At 39.3% G+C, this 23,685-nt stretch overlaps 1 protein-coding gene across 2 annotated transcripts in view; it reads left to right on the top strand.

The window, feature by feature from the left end:
* Positions 1-1,762: 1,762 nt before the first annotated feature.
* The window catches only part of LOC131228742 (probable plastidic glucose transporter 1), a 41,304-nt gene continuing 19,381 nt past the window's right edge, over positions 1,763-23,685 (top strand). Inside the window, exons 1-6 of one of the 2 annotated variants that reach the window (XM_058224593.1) lie at positions 1,763-2,162; positions 7,218-7,418; positions 14,327-14,426; positions 17,726-17,838; positions 20,630-20,723; positions 20,816-20,972. In XM_058224593.1, the coding sequence (XP_058080576.1) occupies positions 1,852-2,162; positions 7,218-7,418; positions 14,327-14,426; positions 17,726-17,838; positions 20,630-20,723; positions 20,816-20,972 (976 nt within the window). In that variant the 5' untranslated portion in view covers positions 1,763-1,851. The remainder of the gene's footprint in view (positions 2,163-7,217; positions 7,419-14,326; positions 14,427-17,725; positions 17,839-20,629; positions 20,724-20,815; positions 20,973-23,685) is intronic. The other variant, XM_058224594.1, reaches the window with a different exon arrangement.

Below are 23,685 nucleotides of genomic sequence, written 5' to 3' on the forward strand. Positions count from 1 at the left end.
TTCGGGTTCTGGGGACCCTACTGAACATTTGGAATCCTTAAGGGCATGGAAGGAGCTCTAGTTAGCATCCAAGTTTATCATGTGCCGTGCCTTAACTTTGATGGGAACTGCATAGAGCTGGTACAGACAACTGAAGTCGAAGTTGATTAGTTCTTTCGCCGACCTCGGTAAGACATTATTGACACAGTTTATTGTGGGGAAAGAACGATGGAAATCGTCCACTCACCTACTTACCATCAAACAAGGAGAAGGTGAAATGCTGAAAGAGTACATTGTGTGAGGCGGTGCAGGTCAACGATTACTTGTACAAAATAACTTTGACCATCATGATAGCCGATATCAGGGAAGGAAGGTTCCTTTTAGCAACAGGCAAAAACCCTCCAACAACTCTGGGTGAGCTCATGAATCGAGTATAAAAATACTCTAATGCCAAGGAACTTTTCAGTTCTCAAAAGGCTACTCGAAGCACTGGGAGTTCGGTGAAGGACAAGAGACACAGAATCTCTTGCCATAAACCCTTCAACACAAGAAGATCTAGATTCTTACCCTGACTTTGGCATCGGAGGGTCCCTTGATCTAGCCAGGGTCTCCTTTTGTTCTTCTCTTGTGTAGGTACCGGATGTTCGAAGAGGCGGTCCATATTCTTACATCAACAACACCCATTGATGAACCCTTCTTAGGGCTCACCATGATGGTTAATTGCCATCCAACCTGTTCATAATGTCGCATAAATGAGGGCTAGGCTGAAGGGAAAACATAGATATAAGCTTGATCCAAACCTTCTGTGGCCCGAAAAAGTTTTCAACGGTGGATATTTAATCCTCCCCGTGAGGTCCACTTGAGCCTTAGAACCACCTCATTTTGAACTTGGGACCTTTTAATTTGCGTGGCCATATTCCACGTCTGTAATCAGTGAGTGCCTGCGTATCCTCCCTCACGCTCTGGCAGGGTACTGGAGTTTTTCTCCGCAGATGTGCCCTCGTCACATCATTTTGGCCTGACAAGGAAGTACCGAGGCCGTGGGCCCTCATTTTATCCCATCCAAGAGATGGACCACAAGTACTTGATGCTCATACAAATGAAATGAGACGTGCTGCCGCGCGTGCGATCCATGAAACTAAGTCACCCACACGTGTCTATGCAGTACACGTGAGATATCCGATACGTTCATCAGTCAGGCCTGTTGGTTGACGTGTAGCAGCGTAAAAATTAGGCTGGTTAGATGGAGCTGCAAGGACATTGAATGTGGGTGTTCAGGGACACGTTTCGTCCCATTTAGCGGCCTGACCCTTGGTCAATGGATCATACTTCCTCATGAAAAATGAAGTGGTGAGAAGCATGTGTTTGGCGCGTGCCGGTGAAGGGTAGAAAATGGAAAACTCTTGTGCAGATGGCGGTAGGACCTATGGGGATTACTTCACTAACCTGCGAGAAAGGACTAAAAAGAGTTCATGAAATCCACGTTGTCTATATATTACAGCACCTCTTGTTAGGCCTTGATCCCTCCATCCCTCCTCTTTTGGTCTGATGAGGCACATCATCTGAGTGGATTGGATGGCATATATACAACCTGGTGGATCTAAAAAAACTAATGGTCGGCATTCGATCTCAACTGTTTTGCGTGATATGGTGTGGTTTACCAGAGTTTGGATGATCGTTATTAATGGTTAAGATGAGGTAGTGTAGCAGATAGACGGGGTGGATCTCACGAAAGTTCCACACACGTGCATATAACCCCGGTGGGTAGCCAGCGCGAGTAACTCTGGCGCGGCTCAAAAAACTGTCGCTTTTGAAAATTCTCTCTCTCCCTCTCTCTCTCTCTCTCTCTGTGTCTGGGCGGATACAGTTTCAATGTGGGCTGCAGCAGCATTAGGGCGATCACCATCTCTTATTCCGGAGAAACCATCAGAAGCATTCTCCAAATGGAGATGCTTCACTCCATATCTGAGGCCAAAACCAAGAAGATGGTCCGAGTTATCTCATCCTCTGTCCAGGAGGTTCCAAGTTGCTGGGGTGAAGAAGCCTCTTCCACCATCACCACCAACATCATCATCATCATCATCATCAATCCTGGGAGATCGTCTTGACTTGGGTTGGTTGCCTGCTTTCCCACACGTTCTCACCGCATCTATGGCTAATTTCCTTTTCGGCTATCACATTGGGTGACTTTCTCCCCTCCTATTTTAATTTGCTACCATCTCCTCCTCTGTTTGTTTTTTTTTAATAGTGCAATAGTTTTGATATATGCACATGTGCGGTGCACGATTCAGCCATCTTTAACTTTCTTTTTGTAGCCTTCAAATAGTTGATCAGTAAACAATAAAAAATGTTCTTTTACAGTGTTCCCTCTGTAAAACCACTCTCTCTGAAGGGATTGGCTGCGTTGTGCCTATCAACGAACACCTCTCCTGCGGTCGATGAATGCTTTACAGTCGAATATTGGATGCACCGGCAGACGGTGGCATAGTCACAACTAGATCACTCTCTTTAGGACAAGTTCCACACCTCACTTAGGTGCACGGTTCTCACATCCGAATGTCCCCATCATTAAACAAACCCACTATCAAAGTGATTCTCAACTCTAGTTGCACGGCCAAATCGAGGCAATGGCAGGATTGCCCACATATCACTCATCTTCTTTTCATTGGTTTGAATATTCTTTATTGGGTCAGTTAACTCAGTGAAGGGCATTGTGGATTTTATGGAGAGATAGATGGATCGTGATATTGAAGAAGAGAAAAGAAAAGCACTATCTCTGAGAGATGAAGGAGAAATTTGTATATTCATAATGAGAATTCGAAACAAAGATGGAAAATAAAAGATTACACAAGATAATGACAAAATAAATAAGAAAAATCCTCAGTGTGGTGCTCCTCGTGAATATATATAAATTTTTTGGCCCTCGACAGCTATTCTCCAACACTCCCCTCAAGTTGGAGCATACATATCATGCATGCACAACTTGCCCATAATATAATGTAAATGGGATGAACTAGCGAGTTGGTGAGAGAATATTAGCATATTGATCCATGGGAACAAATAGACAAAGTTTGCAACTTGGAATCGACTTCCTATATAAAAAATGACAATCAACTTCAATATGTTTTGTCCTTGCATGGTAAATAGTATAGAGAGCGATATGAATTACAACTTGTTGTCATAATGTAAGGGAATGGGAAAGGCACACTAAACCCCATGTCTTGAAGAAGATAGCGGACCCAAATAATCTCACACTTGCATGGGCCATTGAACGATATTCTGCTTTGCTGGATGAATGGGCAGCTACTGCTTGCTTGTTGCTTTTCCATGATTCAAGAGTACCCCCAACAAGCGTATAATGGATCACCCGTAGAAGAACGTGCCCAAGCAACATCACAACACTCACTCAAATTCAAGTGTCCGTGATTGAAATACAGCAAATCTTTCCATGGAGCTGATTTTAGAAATCATAGATCTGGTACATTGCCCCTAGATGATTACATGGAGCATGCATGAACTACCTTGCCACAGCAGCAACATAAGCAATATCTGGGGGCATAATCGTCACATACATAAGGCAACCAACAAACAATGATCATCATCATCATCATCTAAGCTTTATCCCCACTAATTGGGGTTGGCTACATGAATCCTATTATGCCATTCCACTCTATAAAGGGACATAACTTTAGTTAGAACATAGGTCGTCGGGTCTTTTCTTACTACCCCCACCCATGTCCTTTTGGATCTTCCCCTTGTCCTTTTAGAGCCTTCAACTTGTACCAACTCTCTCCTAATCGGAACAGTTCTTCGTCTCCGTTACAATGACCAAACCATCTAAGTCTACTGCCCCCTATCTTATCACCTATTGGTGGTATCCCTAAGTTTCCTCGAATGCATTCATTTTTAGTTCCATCCTTCCTCAACTTGCCACTCATCCATCTCAACATCCTCATTTTAGCTACGCTCAAGGTATGCAAAACAGGTTACGTAATGGCCGCTACAGAAAAACAGCCCGTAACAGGCTGATGTAGGGTTTTTTTTTCTTCCACAAAAAAAGAGAAAGAAAAGAAAAGAAAAAGAGAGGCTGTAATGGCCGTTACATCTTGTATTGCAACGGTAAGAGTGGTGGCCGTTACGGCTATTGTTGCTGTTATTGAATACCTTGGCTACTCTCATCCTATGAACATGTTGTTCCTTAACTACCCAACATTCTGTCCCTCAAGGAATGACTGGTGTTATTGCTATCTGAGAAAATTTCCCTTCAAGAGAATCAATACCCGCCAACAACGATACACACTGGAATTTTATGTTTCCTTGGACCGTTTATCATACAGAAAATAACAATTTCCCTTTGAGTTTCAAATAATATTCACTCGGGGACTTATTCCATTTTTGGAATGTGAAGATCTCTTCAAACAACTAATATGTACAAGAGATGTTTATGTATGACAAATACATCTTTAGTAACGTACCCCAAGCCACCTTTGTAGTGTAAAACATTACATTCACGCTAATGATGTTTCCATACTATTACAAAACTATGTCGTTGTCTAAGGTTCTCTTGAATCCATTCATCATGCTTGTTATCCTTTATGCCTAGTTTCTCCATGGTCAAATATTTTAAGTTTCCCTTGGCCTGCAAGAAGACTTGTATGGATTTAGACAAATAGAGATAATTTCCCATTTAACTTGGCAGAGGTTATTTGAACTCCTAGAAAGTTAGATGGATTCAACAACCAAGGTTTTGCTCACCCTTCAAAAAAGAAGCACACTACTAGCAGGAATGAGGACCGATGGTTCCGAAAATAAGAATGCTCCAACAGGGAATGTGACAAATAAGAGAAGGAAAAAGAGGGTTTTAAGAGATGAAGACAAGAAAGAGATCTGGATTGGATTAATTACCCCTCTAACACCATTTAGTTTTCTATAGAAGAGAAAGGAAGAAGAAAATGTGAGAGAGGAGAAGAGTGAAAGAGAATAGGAGTGGACCTCAAAACCCTCTTGCTTATATTCTTGAAGTAATCTATACTACATAAAAGAGGGAATTTGAACTTTTCCTTAAATGACATTCAATTCCTGTGAGTACACTCTCGTGTGGGGATTTCAATGTGTGTGCCCTCAGCCTATATCTATGCCTGATATGAAGCGTACATTTGGTGGGTTGCACTTTAATCATGTCGTGGCCCAGAAATGGAGGGGATGGACACGCATCTTGTGGGGAATTCTGATAAATTAGCTCTCATTCGTTGGTTTGTTTCACAATCTAGGGACAATCTAACAAGCTGAATTGCTTGATTCCATTGCATATGGATTTTTATGACAGGACTTTCAAGGTGGACAGTGTAGATCCTTTACTCATGTCACATTGTAGACTGCCTTCACGAATACATGAGTTGCCTTGTACCTGCGTGCAGACATGTTATGAACAGTGCTAGACTGTTTTATTAGTTCTTCACCATTTTCAAAATGGTGGTAGCTCATCTTCTCCCATGTTCTGCACCATTGGATGGTTAAATATAATGTTATACGTGGTTCAAATTCAAGGGGAAAAGCAAAAGGTTAAAATAATCTCTTATGTAGTTTTTGGGTTGCATGCTCCATCCGCAGTTGGTCAGTGACTTGCACAGTCAGGATTGCGGTGGAACTAGGACATGTGTATGGTTGATGAGTCACCACTATCCTTTAAATGGTGCTAGACTAACTCTATGTAGCTTGCAACTCCTTTTGGACATGCCACATACACTCGTAAAACCAGAAAAAGACATTAATGCCCCTCACTCTTTATAATATGACTTCTACACCTTAAGTGCACCCAATATACTAAGGGACAAAGTGGTCAAGAACAAAGACTAGGTGGGCAGTGTGACTGTACAACCATTATTACAATCATCTACGTGAGCTGTATGACTACATGACCCTTATTATAAATATCTAGGTGGGCTGTACGATCATGTGACCCACATCTAGCATCATTAATACTGATGCTTCACATTTTTTCCCCCTATTTTCCCAATATTTTTTTTCAAGATTGTTTGTGCCAAATTTTTTTTGGGTGTGGATTGGGCACATCAGATCTCAGGACATTGGGGGTGGAGGTAAGCTTGAGAAGAAAAGATGGAACTTATTCTGCTTGCTGCCTTCTAGGCCATCTGGTTAGAGAGGAATAATCGCTGTTCAAGGATATGAAAGGGTTGGTCGGTGGGGTTCTTTGTAAAGTGTTCTAGTCAAAGGATTGGGCTCCTTGATGTTTTAGTGGGTTGGGTTTGAGCTCCGTGCTCTTGTTTGTTCGTTTCTTTTGTTGTTTTTCTTTTCTGCTTTAGGTTTTGTTTCTGCTGTTGTAGCTTTTGTTGTTGTTGTTGTTGTTGTTTGTTTTTTTTTGCCTTTTGCCTTCTAATAATATCCTTCATCTTTCAAAAAGAAAAAAGGCCAATACGCGCCTACTAATACTGTTATTCAAAACCATAATCTTAACCCTGCGGCAAAACTACAGAATCTCCCCTCCGGTTTTTCTAGATAAGAGTCCTGTCTAGAGCTGTACATGAGTCGAACAGAGTCGAGCTTGGCCCAGCTCGGCTCGGCTCAGCCAGCAGGCTACCCCAGCTCGAACTTGGTTCGGCTCGGCTCGACTCGGTCTTCGAACCTGACTGGCTAGTTCAGCTCAGCTTGGTGGTCAGCAGCTCGGGCTAGTTTGAGCCGAACTTGAGCTGAGTTTGAGTTTGAGCCTATGAACTGAGTTCGAGTTTAGGTTTTAAGGTTTTTAATATATATATATATATATATATATATATATATATAAATATATATATATATATATATATATATATATATATATAAAATTTATTTATTTATTCTGCACGTCCAGACGCCTGGCGTCTATTCACATAACACCACGCCCACATCCAGTGTCTAGGGACGCTGAGCCGAGCTCAGTCCAGCTCGGATTCAGCTCGAAATTTTTTCGAGCTCAAAAAATCAGCTCGACTTGGCTTGAACCCAGTTTTGAGCCGAGTCGAGTCGAGCTTTTCCGAGTCGAATCGAGCGGGTACAACTCTAGTCCTATCAATCTTCTTTAGCAGTTTGATCAAAATTATTACATTTGTTCTTATTTATATATTATAATGTTTTTGCTACTCACATGTACCAAGTGAAGCAAATTTATGATACATATAATTTCTGTTATTCTTTCCATTATTCCTTTCAGAGCCTGCATGTCCTGACTACAAAATGTTTTGCAGGGTGATGAATGGCCCTATAGTCTCCATTGCACGGGAGCTCGGATTTGAAGGCAATCCCCTTCTCGAGGGTCTTGTCGTGAGCATATTTATAGCTGGTGCATTTATTGGAAGTTTAAGCTCTGGCTCCCTAGTTGATAATCTTGGTTGTCGGCGCACACTTCAAATTACTACAATACCATTGATTCTTGGGACGCTTTTGAGGTCATTTTATTGTTCATTTAAGACCATTTCTTTTCAAAATTGAAACTACTAAGGGGTTCTCCTGTTTTGAGGTAATTCCTTTTTTTGTACCAATAATATCTATTGCATATATCTCAATAGCTCATTGTTGGGAAAATGTGAGCTCTTTTATCGCAATAGCTCATTCTTGGGAAAATGTGAGCTCTTATATCTTTTCAATTTCTTTTCTGCTTGGTATTGTTGTGATGTGAGGCTTCTATAATTTATTACTTGAATTATGCTAATATACAAAAATTTGGGATGTTTTTAAATTTTCATATTGATGTTTATCCTTTGCATTTGTTAAAACCAAAGAATCTCCTTTATTATTTGGTCTATTTGGAAGGAGTGAAACAACTGAGTATTTTGCAATATGGCATAGATGGGGTCATTTTCTAGGGGGCTAGAGATAGTGTAGTCAGTCAAGCATAGGAACTCTTACATTGTTGTAAAAGGGTGCAACTTGTTTTAAGTTGGGGTGAGGGATTGGATATGTATTAGAAGATGATTCCTTCTGGTCTTATGCAATCTTTGCTAATCTAAACAAAAACCAAAGAATCACCTTCGGAGCCTAAAAAGTTCCATTGGTTGCTTAAGGATTTAAATAAGGTCATGGGATATACTAGAAGGTCAATCAGCACCAGTTATAAAGATGGTGGAGGTGCATTTAGGGATGTCAATGGTAATATGAACACGACATATCAATTTAGATGATTTTGGAACTGCTTGGTTGCAAAGCCGATTTGCTTTGGTATTGACAGGCTCAAACATATTTCTGCATTTTAGTCATTTCTTTGTCGTTTGTTTCAACCTTGTGTTTTGTTATTTACCATGGCATGACCTTTAGGAATTTACACATTTAGCAAATGTTGGCTAGGATATTACTAGTTTTGGGGTGTCAGAGTTATATGATTTCATACTTGGGCAATTTTTCTGTCTTTTGGAAAGACAAGAAGATTGCTGTTTGCAGAGTTTGCCAGAATAGCAATTCAAGGTAGCTTTTCTTTGGAGGAAATACTGTTTGACCATTAGGTAACTTCTCCTTATTAGAGAGAGAGAGAGAGTGGGGAGAGAGGGAGAGAGGGAGAAGTTTGGTGTGGTGTTTTCTTTGTTTTAGTTGAGTAGGGTTTTAGAGAGCATAGATTCAATTGATTGAGAACTTCACATGCTTTTGGTGCTCTCTTAGACTTTTCTTTCGTATATCATATGTCGTAGCATCTCTATGCGGTTGTTGTCTTGTGCATGCATCTTCTTGTGTGAATGGGTGTATGGATTTCGGTGGCCTATCATATGCTAAAAGCAAGTTACAACTTAGGATTTTTTCCCTCTGAATATTGTACAACTTAGGATCTAAAGACATCCGATGTTAAGTTTTAGGGGTAATATTGAGAGTACAGGTTCAGCATTTTCCTAGGTTTTCTCGTTGTGGTTGTCTTAGTTATTTCTTGTTATTCTGTTGTGGGTTAGTCCCAGATCACGTAGTTGTAGAAAGTTGGTTGTGTCCAGAATTTTAGAATCAGGACCAAGCCAGGTGGTTGGACTGGTTTTGATGGGTAACATCCCACTAAATCGGGCCAGGTCTCTAGGAACATGAGGTAACTTAGTGGGCAACTATTTTTCAGGAAAAAAGAATATTCCACCTGGGACGGATTGATCCAATGACTTCTACTCATAAACCAAATGCCCAAACCATATGTTAGGAGGAAATTTGTTTTTTAATCCTTATATTTTAATGATTTTGAATCCTTCAAAAAACAAAATATTTTAATGATTTTGGATTAGACTGGTTGGATTAGCGGTTGAACCAAATCAACACAAAAACGGGTCGATGTATAGTCTGGGTTTCAACATATTGGCTCTGCCTCATTTTACATCTTCTAGTCTAATATCTTAGCCAATAAAGATGTAACACCCTTTGCACCTGAGAGTTCTATTTTGGTAAGCGTTCCCAAATTGTTTTTGTTAATTTAAATATCTGTTATTTGTGTTTCTTTTTATTTTGAGTTTTTGTTTTTTTAACACGTTGGCCTCATAACCTGTGGGCCACCTGATAGGTAGGTTGTCTGATAAATGGGCAAATTTATTGCTGTGGTGTCTAGTCTTTGGGATGCACCTGACAGACGGTGTTGATCTCCCATACATGGGCCATGTTGTCACATGTGGCGGAGTGCAGACGGGTTGCCTTATACACACATGCAGGATTAACTAATCTCTTAGTAATGAATTCCAATATGCAATTTCTTGGTGTGTGTGGGGAGATTTCAATGCGTTCCGTTTGTGTTTGAGAAATCAGGTGGAGGCAATATTACCCTGGCAATGGGGAAATTCAAAGAATTTGTTGCCCATAACAGCTTGATGTTGATATCCCTCTTTCCAGGAGTCGGTCCATGTGGACAAATAAACAACTACTTCCCAAATGTGCAAGCTGGACAGATTTCTTATTTACTACTGTCTAGGAGAGTCACTGTTTGGGCTTAGTTTAATCAGTTCTTCCTAGATCGGTTTCGGATCATGTACCAATTTATTTGGAATCATTTGAAATCTCAGCTGGTCCTTCCCCTGTCTAGTTTTAGAGTTATGGTTAGTGCAGGATGGGTACTTGGAGTTTGTTGCTGTGTGGTGGAGTTTAGTGGGGCAGGATTCAAGCTTCTGAAAAGTTTCCAATTAGTTAAAGAAAGCTAAAAGAATGGAGGGGAAAAAAAAATCAAAATTTGGAATGGACATCACAAAAATGGAGGAGCTCCTGATCAAGGTATTCAATAATGGTAATGGTGGCTGTAATGGTCTCCATTGTTACTGTTACGGTATGGGCTGTAACGGCAGTTGCATTCTTTTTTTTTTTTTTTGGCCACATTAGGGACCGTTATAGGGCTGTTGATGGCCGTTATAGGGCCGTTGCAGGCCATTTTTTTCTGTAACGGCCAATCATCTTTAGATCATATCGTTAGGAGGGCGAAAAGTGATGTGATCGAATGGGCTACAGTTTGCTTTCAAGTAGATTTAAATGTAGTATGTTCCTTGTTAGAATTGTATAGTTTCCCCTTTCTTGTATTTCTTGTCTTGGCTTCTAGCCAAGCTGTTTTTATAAAATCTATTCATAATCCTTCAAAAAAAAGAGGGAGACCATTTTGGCCCTGCAATGTGTCATGGTTACCACTGATACCGTTATGTAACTGTTTTGGCATACCATGCTCCTGATTGAGATATGGAGGCTGTTAGAAATGAGGAAGGATGGAAAAAAGGAAAAAAGATGGGGAGGAGAGAGACTCAAGCTCGAATATCAATCAATGCTAGGGAGGAGTAGCGTTCGAAGTATCGGTATCGCTACAAGTTTCGCTAGCCAAGGATACGAAAACAATATCGATATCGCCGATAATATTGCTGATAATCAGAAATGTGGGGAAACATGGGAAAAATGTTGGAATTTTCAGTGAAACTTCAGGAGATGTTAAAATGTACATAAGGAGAAGTTTCCGCTTCTAAATCGATTTCCGGAAAGTCAGGGGCGTTCAAAAACACGGGCTTTTTTCAAAGATGCATCAAAAAGAACCTCCGGCCTTAACCTATTTAGAAATGCTATCGTCAAAGCCATTTCGAGAGTCTAAAAGTGAGAAACCTCATTGCCTCTATACGAGCCTCTCTATACGAACAATCACTCTTTCAGAGCCGTCGTCTTCCTTGTTCCAGTTGACCTCTTTCAGAGCCTGTCCTTTGCTGCCCTATTCTGACTTATGCTTGCTTGACTTCTTCAGCTGGCTTTCCAGGTGGTGCAGTAACGGGTGCAGTGGCTAATACGACGGCTGGAGAGGGACGGACTCTCAATTGTAATGGTATTGAGAAATTGATTCAAACTTTGTTCAAAGGATAACCTTACACCAAAAACAAATGTTTATGGTAGGACAACCTGATTTCTTGAACTCAGTAAGGATCAAGATCACAAACTAAAACAAGAGGCAAATAATGGAAGCTATCTATTACACACATTCACCACATGAACATGAAAGAAGAGATTACAAACATTCAACACACATCCATCACATACATCATCATCCACCTCAAACACCAACTGTTCTCAAATAGCCACACCTACTCCACTCCCAATAATCACAACCCACGTGATATTGGCGTTCACTATGAAACAAGGTTTTCTCAGGTTCACCTTAAAACCTATACAGTTGTGTTTTCAATTGGGATTACACAATCAAACCCCGTGCTGAGATTTTCTGGCTGATCTCAGTCAAAACCAATGCAGAGATTTTTCTAGCTAATCTCAAACAAAACCAAAAAGTAAATAAAAAGTACTTATCTTCTTCTTGAAGATGCTGCTTGATGTAGCCTGTAGAACCGCTTCGCTTGATGTAGATGTTCAATGTCCAACAAATATAATCAAGGGTTCTAGGTTCTAAATAGATTTTAAATTATCTCAAACCTTGGGCTACTTGTTTGAATTCCTTAGATCTCAAAGGTAGAGTGAAAACTCCCTTTAAAAAATCAAATTAACAATGCAGAGATCAAGGAATTACAAAAACAAATAAGCTATTAAAATGATCTAAAATTACCGGACTATAGCTTGGCAATGACAGAGACTTTTCTCTCAAAGTGGAAGCTTTTTGTGGCTTAAATGAATGATTTAGAATAAGAAAAGACCTCTATTTATAGGTTGAAAAACGGTTCCTTCGACTGGTCTTAGGTCTCCTTTGACTGGTCTTAGATTCAACAAAATTTCAAATTTTCTGGCGCGATCGGATAAAACTGTCTTACGACTGGTCGAGTGGCCTGCTCGACTGGTCGAACACAGCCCTCGACTGGTCGTGGGATGCAAAATATGTTGCTAGAGTTCGAGTCGAGCTCCCCACGACTGGTCGAGCAGATCTCCACGACTGGTCGAGCAGGATGCCCGACTGGTCGAGGATCTACCAGAAAAACTCGAATTTTGAGTTCAAAACTAGGACTGGTCGAAGCAATTTCTGGACTGGTCGAATCAGAGCCTGGACTAGTCGAACATAGGATAGGACTAGTCAAATTTAAGCCTATACAAAGTATAATAACCTGTAGATAATATGCATAAGAAAGGACCTAAACCTAGGGTCTTTCTAGGGTCACTTATACCTGAATCATGGGACATTGAACTCAAATCTTCAGTAACTTCAGATCTTCTACTTGAACTAGATTCGCATTAGAAGCTTGATCTTGAAGTAGACTCGCATTGGAAGACTGATCTCAGTAGCTTGATCTTCATGTCTTGTACTTCAAATCTTCATGTGATGATGATCTTGAAGGTGAGCTTTCCATCATCCTTCAAGTCACACTCTAACTTGTTTTGTCTCACCGAAATTTGACAATAAAGGGTGCTTAATACATCATAACACTTACACACACTTGCATATTTAGAAATTAAAAAAATTGCAAAAAGGGCCTTAAAAGCATGTGTTGTTGTAAGAAATCAATCCAACCTATTTAACAATCCAACCTTCCATTTAAATATCTATCGATATTGCAAAATATCAATAACACATGATATTTCACCAAGAAATCATCAACAATTGGAAAGGAAACGAAAGATCGCAATCTCAATACCGCGCATGTTGCGATATCGATAATATCAAGATATTATCAATATTATCAATGACAAATTGAACACTACATACAACTATGTGCCGATGCAAAAAAAATGAAATAAATTTTTTTCTAATAAACAAAAATTTGATGATATCAATATGTTGGCGATATTATTGAAATATCATCGATACACTTATGATACAAGCATTACTTAGAATTTACATAGTTGAAAATATTGACGATACATTGGCAATATTGATGCATTGGCAATACAAGTGTCACTTAGAATTTACATAGTTGAAAATATTGGCGATTACATTAGCGATATTGATACGTTGGCGATACTTATCGATACATTGCTAACACCTGGAATTTCTGATACTACCAGCATTATCGGTATCGCCACCAGCTTTATCGGTATTGCTGAGCTGGAGAAAAAGATAATATCGGAGATAATTCAAACACTGGGGAGGAGGCATCATGAAGACAAATTGAGAGCAATATGGTTGAGGATGGGGACAAGAATTCTTCTTTTGCGTATAGCAAACCGGAGTTACAGGCAGATTTTTATCCATAAAATTCAGATACAGGGGTTGCTGGTGAAGATCTGACTCAAATGAGAGAATTGTTAATTGCGGTGCTCACTTGTATTTCAAAGAAGAGTTTCTAAGGCCGACTCTTGATGATTGCCCTTCAAGTAGATTAGATGCTGCTGAGTTTCTTGAGAGGGATTCTAAGAAAGAGGAAGTTCGTATGGTAGTGGGAGTTATGGATGGAGATAAGGCACCTGGTTTGTATGATTTCTTTACTTGCTTGTGGTATCGGTCAAAGGCTACTTTGAGGGGTGGTTATTTGGAAGATGTTTCCCTATGCAGTTATGTGAGGGATATGGAAAGAGGAATATTATAATTATTTCAAGAAACGGTGTTGCTGTAGAGTCACTAGAAAGTAGGATTGAATTTTAATGGAATGGGCCATGTTCACTCCAAAATTCGAAGGGGTTTCCTTCCCCAATATCCTCATCGGCTGGGATTCTTTTCGCAGGGAAACTCCTAGTTTTCTTTCTAATTGGATATGGGCCAATATTTGTATGTTTTTCTGGCATGTGGGGGCTATTTTTGAGTTTGGGATGATTATGCATCATCTCTCCCTTTTTTTTTTTTTTGTTGTTTTAGTTTTTCTTTTCTGAAATAAAATTGAGTTGCCATTCCAAAGAAATAAAATACTAGATTCATTTTTACCTGTTATCTTTAGTTTCTTCTAATCAATTTAGATCTGTTTATGTTTCCTACTGGCTTGCAAGTTCTGAGTGCTCCTTCAATTTGTTACAGTGCACAAGCACACTCTTTGGATGAAATGCTCTGGGGACGATTTCTTGTTGGTCTCGGCATTGGTGTGAACACAGTCCTCGTCCCAATTTATATTTCGGAGGTACTACTTCATTTCAATGTTCTTACTTTGCAAACATCTTCTGCTAAAAGATTAATTTTCGATTTTGTCAATTCTTCGCAATGGTGGAAACAGAAAAAGTCTATGAATCAGATGCCAAACTAGCAACACAAATAAAAATATAGGATTGACCACTTGGTGACAAGAAGTTATAGTAGCTCAGTGGGATATCAGTCATGTTTCATTTTTTCATTAACCCATGACTGTAAAAATGCCTTGAAAAGATCGTTTAAAGAAAAGTTCCTTGAAAAGAATACATATATTCATCTCAATATTTATACCTAGTTTCCTAATTGAATACAATGTCTTTTCATATGATTGAAACATAGGTTTCCTTTATGAATATCACCATATCATGATAATATGTTACAGATGTAATTTTTCTTCTGGCTTCAATTAGACAGATACTTTCAACTTGCAAAGTCTGTGGCAGTTCCAATTTACTCTGCTCCTTCAATCCTCATTTATTTATTTGAAATTAACAAAGATTTTATTGAAAAAGCCAAGGAAAGCGGCTCACAAAGAAAAAGATTATGTATGAAGATGATGATGAATCATCTTTTAGTCCATAGAAAATCCTTCCACAACTTCAACAATTTGCTCCCTGTTATAACCCTGACAGACTTTTTAAGCGCCAACACCCAACTGACAACTCTGCTTGAAGCCCTTTGGAAAATGACCTCTCTCTTTGTGCTTTATTGCAGAACATGCTGTTGGCTCACTTCTTCGAGATAGACCAAAGATCTGCCAGCATAGCAAGGCACCAAAAACTTCCTTCTCCCACCCATCCGCACCCTGTGCCACACTTGGTAGTAGTCTTGAATCTGCTTTCGCATTACCCCCCTTAACCCTAAATAGGTAAAAGAATATCTACTACACCTCTTCTGATAATTCAAATGCGAGAAAAGATGATACACTGACTCCTCATTGGGGTGGCAGGAGATGTATACATTAGGAATGGTCGTTTTCCTGTTTCTTAGGTAATCAATGGTTAGGACTTCATATGTAACTCTGATCTCCCTTCAACTGTTTGTACGACATGGACGACGGAAGCGGAATGCGTACTGAGTAACTCAGTCCCCGTAGCGTACTGAGTAAACTTGTGGGGTCCACTGTTATTTTTTTTTAATGATCCACTCCGCCACTCCATGTTAAATGATATTTTTATGGCCTGATTCCAAAAATGAGGCAAATTAAAATCTCAGGTCGTTTTCCTGTTTCTTAGGTAATCAATGGTTAGGACTTCATCCCTCCCTACAAGCCAACTAAGAGCAATCACATACTTCCACTTGTCCGCATTCTGATCAAACTTTGCCTACTTGAATCCCCCAACAGCATCTTGCCCCCGCCCCTCCCTTTTCTTGATTCCAACCCATTTGTCCATCTCCTTCTTATGGATTCTACATATTCAGATATTCCATGAGGCAAGGAAATTCCTCAATTTCTACATTATTGAGTAATGCAGGGGCATTTTCACACTGCCTAGAATGGATGTAAATGGTATGCATCATATTTAAATATATTTACCTTAGTTTAATCGGATAACGTTGCCTATGGGATGCATTAAGGTCTTTTAAATAATCCCCAAAGGCTAATGTTTCACCAAAAAGTGCGATCGGGATGTGCGCGATACGTATCTGTATGATACATTGTGCAGGTTGGATACACTCGACTCCTCACCGGGGTGGCTCAATTTCTACATTATTGAGTAATGCAGGGGCATTTTCACACCGGACTCGAGTGGGGTTGCCTATGGGATGCAGGGGCACACTCGGGGTGGGTGACTTGTATGAGGCAGTGGCTCGCGTGAGGTGGGCCCCACCTGTGTGAGGTGGGTGGCTCGTGTGAGGCAGTACGGTACCCATGTGATTTGGGGCCCACGAGGGGGGTTCGGCTGAGGTCCTAACCCACGAGATGTGGGGCCTGGGCTATGAGATAAAGGGATTGATTCACCATGCTCTAACAGTTCGAGCTTTTAGAGCAAGTGGTTAATTGTCCTACATCATTGAGGTTCACCTAGAAAACTGGCATCCGCACCATCTGATCCCCGATGCCGTTATAAGCCTATGTAACCATGTTCTCTTTATTGTGGGCTGCTTGATGAAACCTAGAAAATACCTGGCAGAATGCCCAAGGGCCTGTTTGTTTTTTCAATTACACTAGTAAATGGCTGGAAATGGGGAATGATTACTTTTCACTTCTTTGATGACATAAGATGAATTTGATTGCAATGATGACATTTCTTGTGGTGTTTGTTTTATCCAGGCGCCACTGTAAATAGGGTAGTTTTATTTGGTAAAATTGTAATGATTATAGTTTCCCTATGTCTATTACAAGTGCATTTGACTCTTGATTGTTGTGCTGTAATTCTTCTTTTAGCAAACACCATCAAATGTTAATGGTGGCTCATTTAATTTGCATTGCACATGAAATTGGAAAAAAACAAACACCCCTAATGGACCCACCACATATCTTCCCCACTAGTACTTCTATTCTACTTCTTTGACTTCACTAAATTCTCTACAAAGATGATCTATTAAATAAAATTTAAAAGAAGTTTCCATTGATTGTTGATTATCGACCCGTGTTCTACTGTTAGCGCATTTGTGACTACAGTTTAATGTTTTGATTTAGGTAAAATGTATTAGATGCTCTAGCTAATATTCAGTCATTAATGAAATGATACACAATTATACATCTTTTCCAATCCTTATTGAAACCTGGCAAGTTTCTCTTTATAATTTCTCAGATCCTAATCTTCACTTTAAAGTTGCTTTGTTAGAGAAATTCAGTTCCACTGTCAGCATTGACCCTTTGATATTGATATGATTTTTCTCATGAGTCTTGTTTGACAAAAAAACTGATAAATTAGAACAGAGTGTAGTACATCATTTTTTTTTGAAAGGTGAATACACACACTCTTACACCCACACACATGCACCAGATGGGTTCAATCACATGGGTTCTTGAACCCATGACCTCAGAGTAGAAACTTACGGTGTCTACCACTGATACGTCTTGAAGCATGATTATCATAATTAGCAAGTATGATCTATTTTTCAATTGGGTGACTCCAGGCAGAATTGCTAGTTACAAGCAATTAAATATTGGTATAAATCTTAATTACGTTGTTTACTCAGATATACTATAAAATGGTTTTTATCCTTTTCAATATGTAAAAATTCGATGTTTTATATTATGTATCTTCTGTGGAAGTCAATTTAATTTGTCCACCATTTGTTATACTCTTTGTTCATTTATTACCAAACCATTGTGTGTAGGTTTCTCCAACAAGATACAGAGGCTCATTGGGAACATTATGTCAAATTGGGACATGCCTAGGAATAATTGTGTCACTGCTTTTAGGAATTCCTTCTGAAAATGATCCACATTGGTGAGTCAGTCTTCTTTTTAACATTTGGTGGGTAAGCCGGGATTGAACTGATGTCTTCAATGTTGAATTAGCTGGGTCACCAAAAGTTTCAATGTTGAGCATTTTCTTGTTGTCTATTTTTCTTGTGAATATTTCTAGAAGCCTATGCCTTTGTGTGCTAGCGCAGAAGTCACACTTGTGAAAGGTTGGGAATTTTTAAATTGAAAGATTGTACATTTTGAAACCTTTCACATCTCTTCCATGTGACTGATGTTATTTAGCATTTTTATCGTACATTATGAGGAGTTGAATGTGCATACGAAAGCTCGATGGAAGCTTTTCTTCCTGTCTTGTAGTCAGATCGTGTGAATATCGTTCTTGTTATTTGAAAATATTTCATCCTTCAACCCAAAAAGTTATTTGAAAAGATTTCTTTTCATTTAGCAAAGTAACACATCATTTACTGAGAAGTCATTTAGTAATTCTACATATTCAGCCTTCAGTACATCGAAATAGTTGTTTTGTCATTGAAAACTGTTACTTGCTGAAGCCTTATCCTCTAGTTTCAGTGTAGCCATCTACCTTTGACTGTTTTATAAGGTACAAGTTTATAGTTTTATGTTGGCACTGAGAATTGTGTAACCAAAGAACAGATGAAGAAAATACCAGGTACATGAATCATTGGCTCCCCAAACTCAAAAATTAAACCATCCCCATTTGCCTATGAGCTCTCTTTGCTGCATGTTTTTCCACCTATTTGCTACAGCAGTTTTTTTTTTTTGGGAAGAGTAACAAAGATATTATTAAGAAGACCTACAAAGCAAAAGCTAAGTGGGGAAAAAAAAATACAAAAGAGGGAACCCAAACAGATTACAATCCAAAAAAGGAGTACATGTTACAATCTTCCACATCTTTCAGAAAGGGAAGCCCAAACAATCATCTCCACCTTTATCCTGCCCACCAACTCCTCTACCGAGCCAGCACTATTTTGAAAGAACCTGCTATTTCTTTCCCCCAAATAACCCACCACAGAGCTAAAAGGATTACCTTATATTCTGTAAAAGAATGTGTCTATGATGCCCATCTAAAAAACAATATCAGTATCCACGTTTCATAATCACTAATGTAGATGAATTGTTTCCAAAGTAAAATAAACTTTCACTAGTTTTTTGCCATTTACTCCATTGGTTGAGTCGGCCGTATGGGTAGTGGCATTCCTAATTTATGAATAAAGTGATACATCTGCCTTTTCTGTGTTTTCTCCTAGCATTGTAAAATGACTATGGATGAATGCGCTTGCCCCCCCAAACACCCCTGAATTCTATCCACTGTTGGACGTGCCCTTCAGGAGGCTTGATAGATGGAAAAGAACATGAGTCTTGGTATGAAGTCCCCCCTTGGGCATTGGATCTTTGAACTCTAGGATCTTCCGTTGGGTCATTTGTTAAACGTTAGTGGTGCAAAGTTTGATTGGATAGTCTGAGGGTGATAAGGAGCCGGGATAGATGGGTATTCTTGATGTGTGTATAAGTCACTTAGGCTTTGGTGTGGGTTTCTTTCCTTTGTGTCTATTATTACACATTTGGAAAATAACTGGCGCTTGAGTAATGGAGTTGGGCTGGATGTATTGCCTGGTGTGACATTGAGATCTTTCTCAATCAATCCCTTTGCCCTTCCTTCTACGAGAATTAGAAAGATTCTTTTCGAGTTTGAATTTGTTCATTTGGAATTTGGGTTCTACTTTGATTCTTTATTTCAATTTTCTGTCTGTCTTTTTTCTTTTTATTCCCTTCCATCATTCCTTAAGTTCCATAGGTTTGGTCCTATACAATTTGACCCATTTTCTTATCGAGCGAGGGGTATGAAATAAGTCAAATTGATTTTTCTATCATAAGTACTATGTGATTTCAGATTGCCTGGTATTCCACCAATTAACTTTTATAAATATGGATACACCCAGCAGATCGAAACTCATGGCCCATTCATTTCAACATAAAAAATGACAAAAAAGTAGAGCAAACATACAATAACAAATTCAGAACTGTGACCAAGCATTCCCCCAAGATTGAAGGTTCAAGGAGTTTGTGTGAACATCATTAAATACTTGTATCAATGTGCACTGGGTGGATTGTCCGTATCCTTTATGCATATGGCACATCTTATACTTGTGTACTTGAAGGGATCGAGTGATCTGGCTTTATTTTACCGTGGCAATAACCTTTAGTTGGAAAGTTTACTATGGCATGGGTTGCATTGGAAATCAAGAAACAAGGAAGTCCTACTTTTTTTTTTTATACTCTCATTTTAATTTGTTGGGCAGTCACTTCAAAAAATCTTAGTAGTTTCTTGGAGTAATAATCAGTAGTAGTTTTCTTTCAAACCTGAGTGTGAATCTTTCTTGGAATCTTTGAAAATAGCAGTTCCATTTCAAAATTGTTGAAGGCAATGAAGGCAGTGGATATGGTTGTTGAGAAGTAATGATCCTTTCTTATAACAATTTTACGACATCATTTTCAAAAGGTCCCACACATTTTTATGCATTTAAACTGGATTGAAGTACAATGCTAAGTATTGGTTTCTGAAGGGTCTCATAATGATAGCGATACTTGTTGTATATGCATTTATGGTCTAAAATTGTTGAATTCACCTGTATTTCACCTGCAAATGTTAATGGGCTTCTTATCTGAGTCTTATTGTGTAAATAGTTGTCACTTTAATCGTATCAATCTTTGCAACTGAAGAGACTTCTGATTCTGTTTTTGGGGTTTCGTTTTGAATAAGCTTCAAAAATGTTTGACATCTTGGTTTGCAGGTGGAGAACTATGCTGTATATTGCAAGTTCACCAGCTTTTCTTCTCATATTTGGTTTGCAGTTTGCTGTCGAGAGTCCTCGCTGGCTATGTAAAGTAGGAGATCATAGTGTGTTTCAATTCATCATTCACAAATTGAGCTTGTTTCTCAATTTCCTACAGAAAGCTTTTATCATTGTTGTGTGCAGGTAGGGAGATATAATGATGCTAAGAGAATTATCTATGGCCTTTGGGGTGAGTCTGAAGTTGAAAAATTCCTTGAAGAAATTCAATCTGTTATCAGAAATGATGGTAGTGATACAGAAAGTAGCTGGTTGGAACTCGTGGAGGGGCCCCACAAGAGAGGTATTTGGTGATGACTGTTGCAGCATTTTTCATTTGCACATTACATGTTTATTATTGTGGTTGATCATTTAAATGCAGTCCTGGATAAAGACAATTAGTAACTCTAATGATTAATTTCTTCAGCTTGTTTTTATTAAAACTGTTGCTTGATGTCTTTTCTAAGGCAGTATGCTGCCACTTTGTACATGTTGATAGGTCAAAGAAGGTATTTATCAGATCTAAGTTTCTTGAAATGCGTGTTGGAGTATTGATTTGAATAGAAGTCTTTAATAGTTTGTGAATCATTTTTCTAGCAGCTTACGGAACTACTTACTCTAAGTTCAACTTGTCATGGGCCTCCCCGAATTCTATTGGCTACTATCTTTTAGAGGTTGGCACGGGGTGGAGGTTGGAAAGGAGATGAAAGGCATTTTGCGGCTGTGCTTACTAGCGGGTCTTTGGACGGTTTAAGATTAATGAAATGGGAGATGCTTTAGGAACTTGAGTCATTCCTTGTGGTGGGTAAAGATGTCAGCAAGGGATCTGGTTATTTGGGGGGGGGGGGGACAGGGGGTTGGGTGGCTGCCCCGCTCCCTGTTGTACAGCTTTTGCGCCTTTTAAGCGCTTTCTGTTTATAAAATTTTGTTGTTACCTTTCAAAAAAATAAAAATCATCCAAGTTCCAAAACTTCTACTTGGATTATATATTTATATGCCTCTTCATCTTGGGAGGAAGAGCAATGTGATTATACTTCATGCTACAGTATTGAAGATCAAATTGTCATTTAAATGCCTATGTGCATGCCTTGTGCCTAATTAAGAATTGTAAGTGTAAATCGTTATATCCAGAAATAAATTGAAATGGTCCGTCTGATGATTTTGTATAAATTATGGCATTCTCAACTTTCTGAACATTAGATAAAGATACAGTATTATGATTTGTACTTTCAGATTATTTTTTGAGTCAAGATTAATTTATTTGTGCCACCTCAAGGGAGTCTTTTGAACTTATTCCTTTGATTATTTATTTATTTATTTTTTTAAATAAAGAAATTTGATGTTAGAGTCTGACAGGGAAGGTTCTTATTTTTTATTTTTTACATTCAATTACTAAAATGTATATTGAACTTCATGCAACAAATTATCGAAGGGTCTGGTAGCTTCTTTTTTTTTTCCTGGTAAATCTTGTCTTGTTCTCAAACATGACAACCAACAGATGAGTATGGCGAAGTATGTAATGTTTACGAATTCTATTTCAGATCCACCTTTCACTATGAAAAATCATCATAAAATCCCTATTCCAATGGACCCTTTTCAACTAGATTTTATTGAATTGAGGACATTTGCTTGCAGCAATCTGAATTGAAGTTGTGGTAAACCCTAATTGTTGCAATTGGTCTGACAATGGATGCTAATTTTTTAGACTAAGCCCACACATGTACAAGTCAACTAATGTACACGCCACCGCATATGCTAGCAAGGTGGATAGGTGTAATATCCAAGCCATCCATTAGGCAGACCTCACCTTGGAGATGTTTCTGCCCAAAGATAAAGTGGTCCATTCAATAGGTGTGCTATGATATTAGAAATAGAAACTTCAGCTGATTTTTTCATTACCGTACATTTAGTCGGTTAATTGTGGCTGACCTGATTAGTGGACTGACCTGATTCTTGGATAGGGAATGCACATTGTGGTACCCTTCTGATGGATGTCTTGGATATTGCACCTGTCTGCCATGCAGGCATATGTGGTGGCATGTCATGCGTGCATTAGCTGAATTGTACACGTGTAGGCTTAGCAAAATTCTCCTTTTCAAATCATTTTTTTTTTTTCATTGCAAAAAAGGTGCCCATGGCGCCCTTTAAAAAAAGAGTGTTGTGCTTGGGTTTTTCTTCTTCTGTTTCTCTCCCTCTCTCAAGTCTCAGCAACATTCTTCACCCCTTGGAATCTAACATGATCTCTGATGTCAAATGGAACCTGCATCCAGTCATGTCCCTCAACATCCTCTTCTATGCCTCCCAACTTCTTGTTCTCAACTACAGAAACACCCTCATCATCCTCAACCGATCTCCAAAATCCATCATCTCACCAATCCCTCATTTGTGAAAGCCAACATTGATTGGATGTGTCATTGAATCTGGTGGGTGGGATCACCTCTGTTGAGATGCTGCACATGGGAAGCAAGAAATAGAACTTGTCACCTTGAGAATCGAGCTTGATTGGGTGTGAAGAGGTGGTGCTGGAAGTTGTAAAAGATGTAGGCATTGCGGTGGGAGATGATCACTTCATCTTTTGAGGCTGGCAAGGCTGATATCTACAGTTAGTTTCTTGCTGTTGCAGTCAAGGAGGATTTTGGTCTGCATGCGAGCTCTGATGTTGATGCAGCCCATCATTGTCTTGGATATTGAATTAGATTAGAGAGATTTTGAAATTTTGTGAAGATTCGAGGGGTCTAACTTTTAGGGGAGATGGGATTCTAGGCAAGAGGGTAGGGGGAGGCGAAATTGAAAGCAAGAGGTAGATTGTAATGCAAGGGCATTTTCACACCGGGCTCGAGTGGGGTGGCCTGTGGGATGCAGGGGCACACTCGGGGTGGCGGCCCGTGTGAAACGGAACCCATGTAAAGTGGGGCCCACGAGGGGGGTTTGGGCGAGTTCCTAACCCATGGGATGTGGGCGTGGGCTATGAGATGAAGGGATTGATTCGCCATGCTTTATCAATTTGAACTTTTAGA

This window comes from Magnolia sinica, chromosome 16 (assembly GCF_029962835.1).
Source record: "Magnolia sinica isolate HGM2019 chromosome 16, MsV1, whole genome shotgun sequence".
In the NCBI taxonomy this organism is placed as follows: Eukaryota; Viridiplantae; Streptophyta; class Magnoliopsida; order Magnoliales; family Magnoliaceae; genus Magnolia; species Magnolia sinica.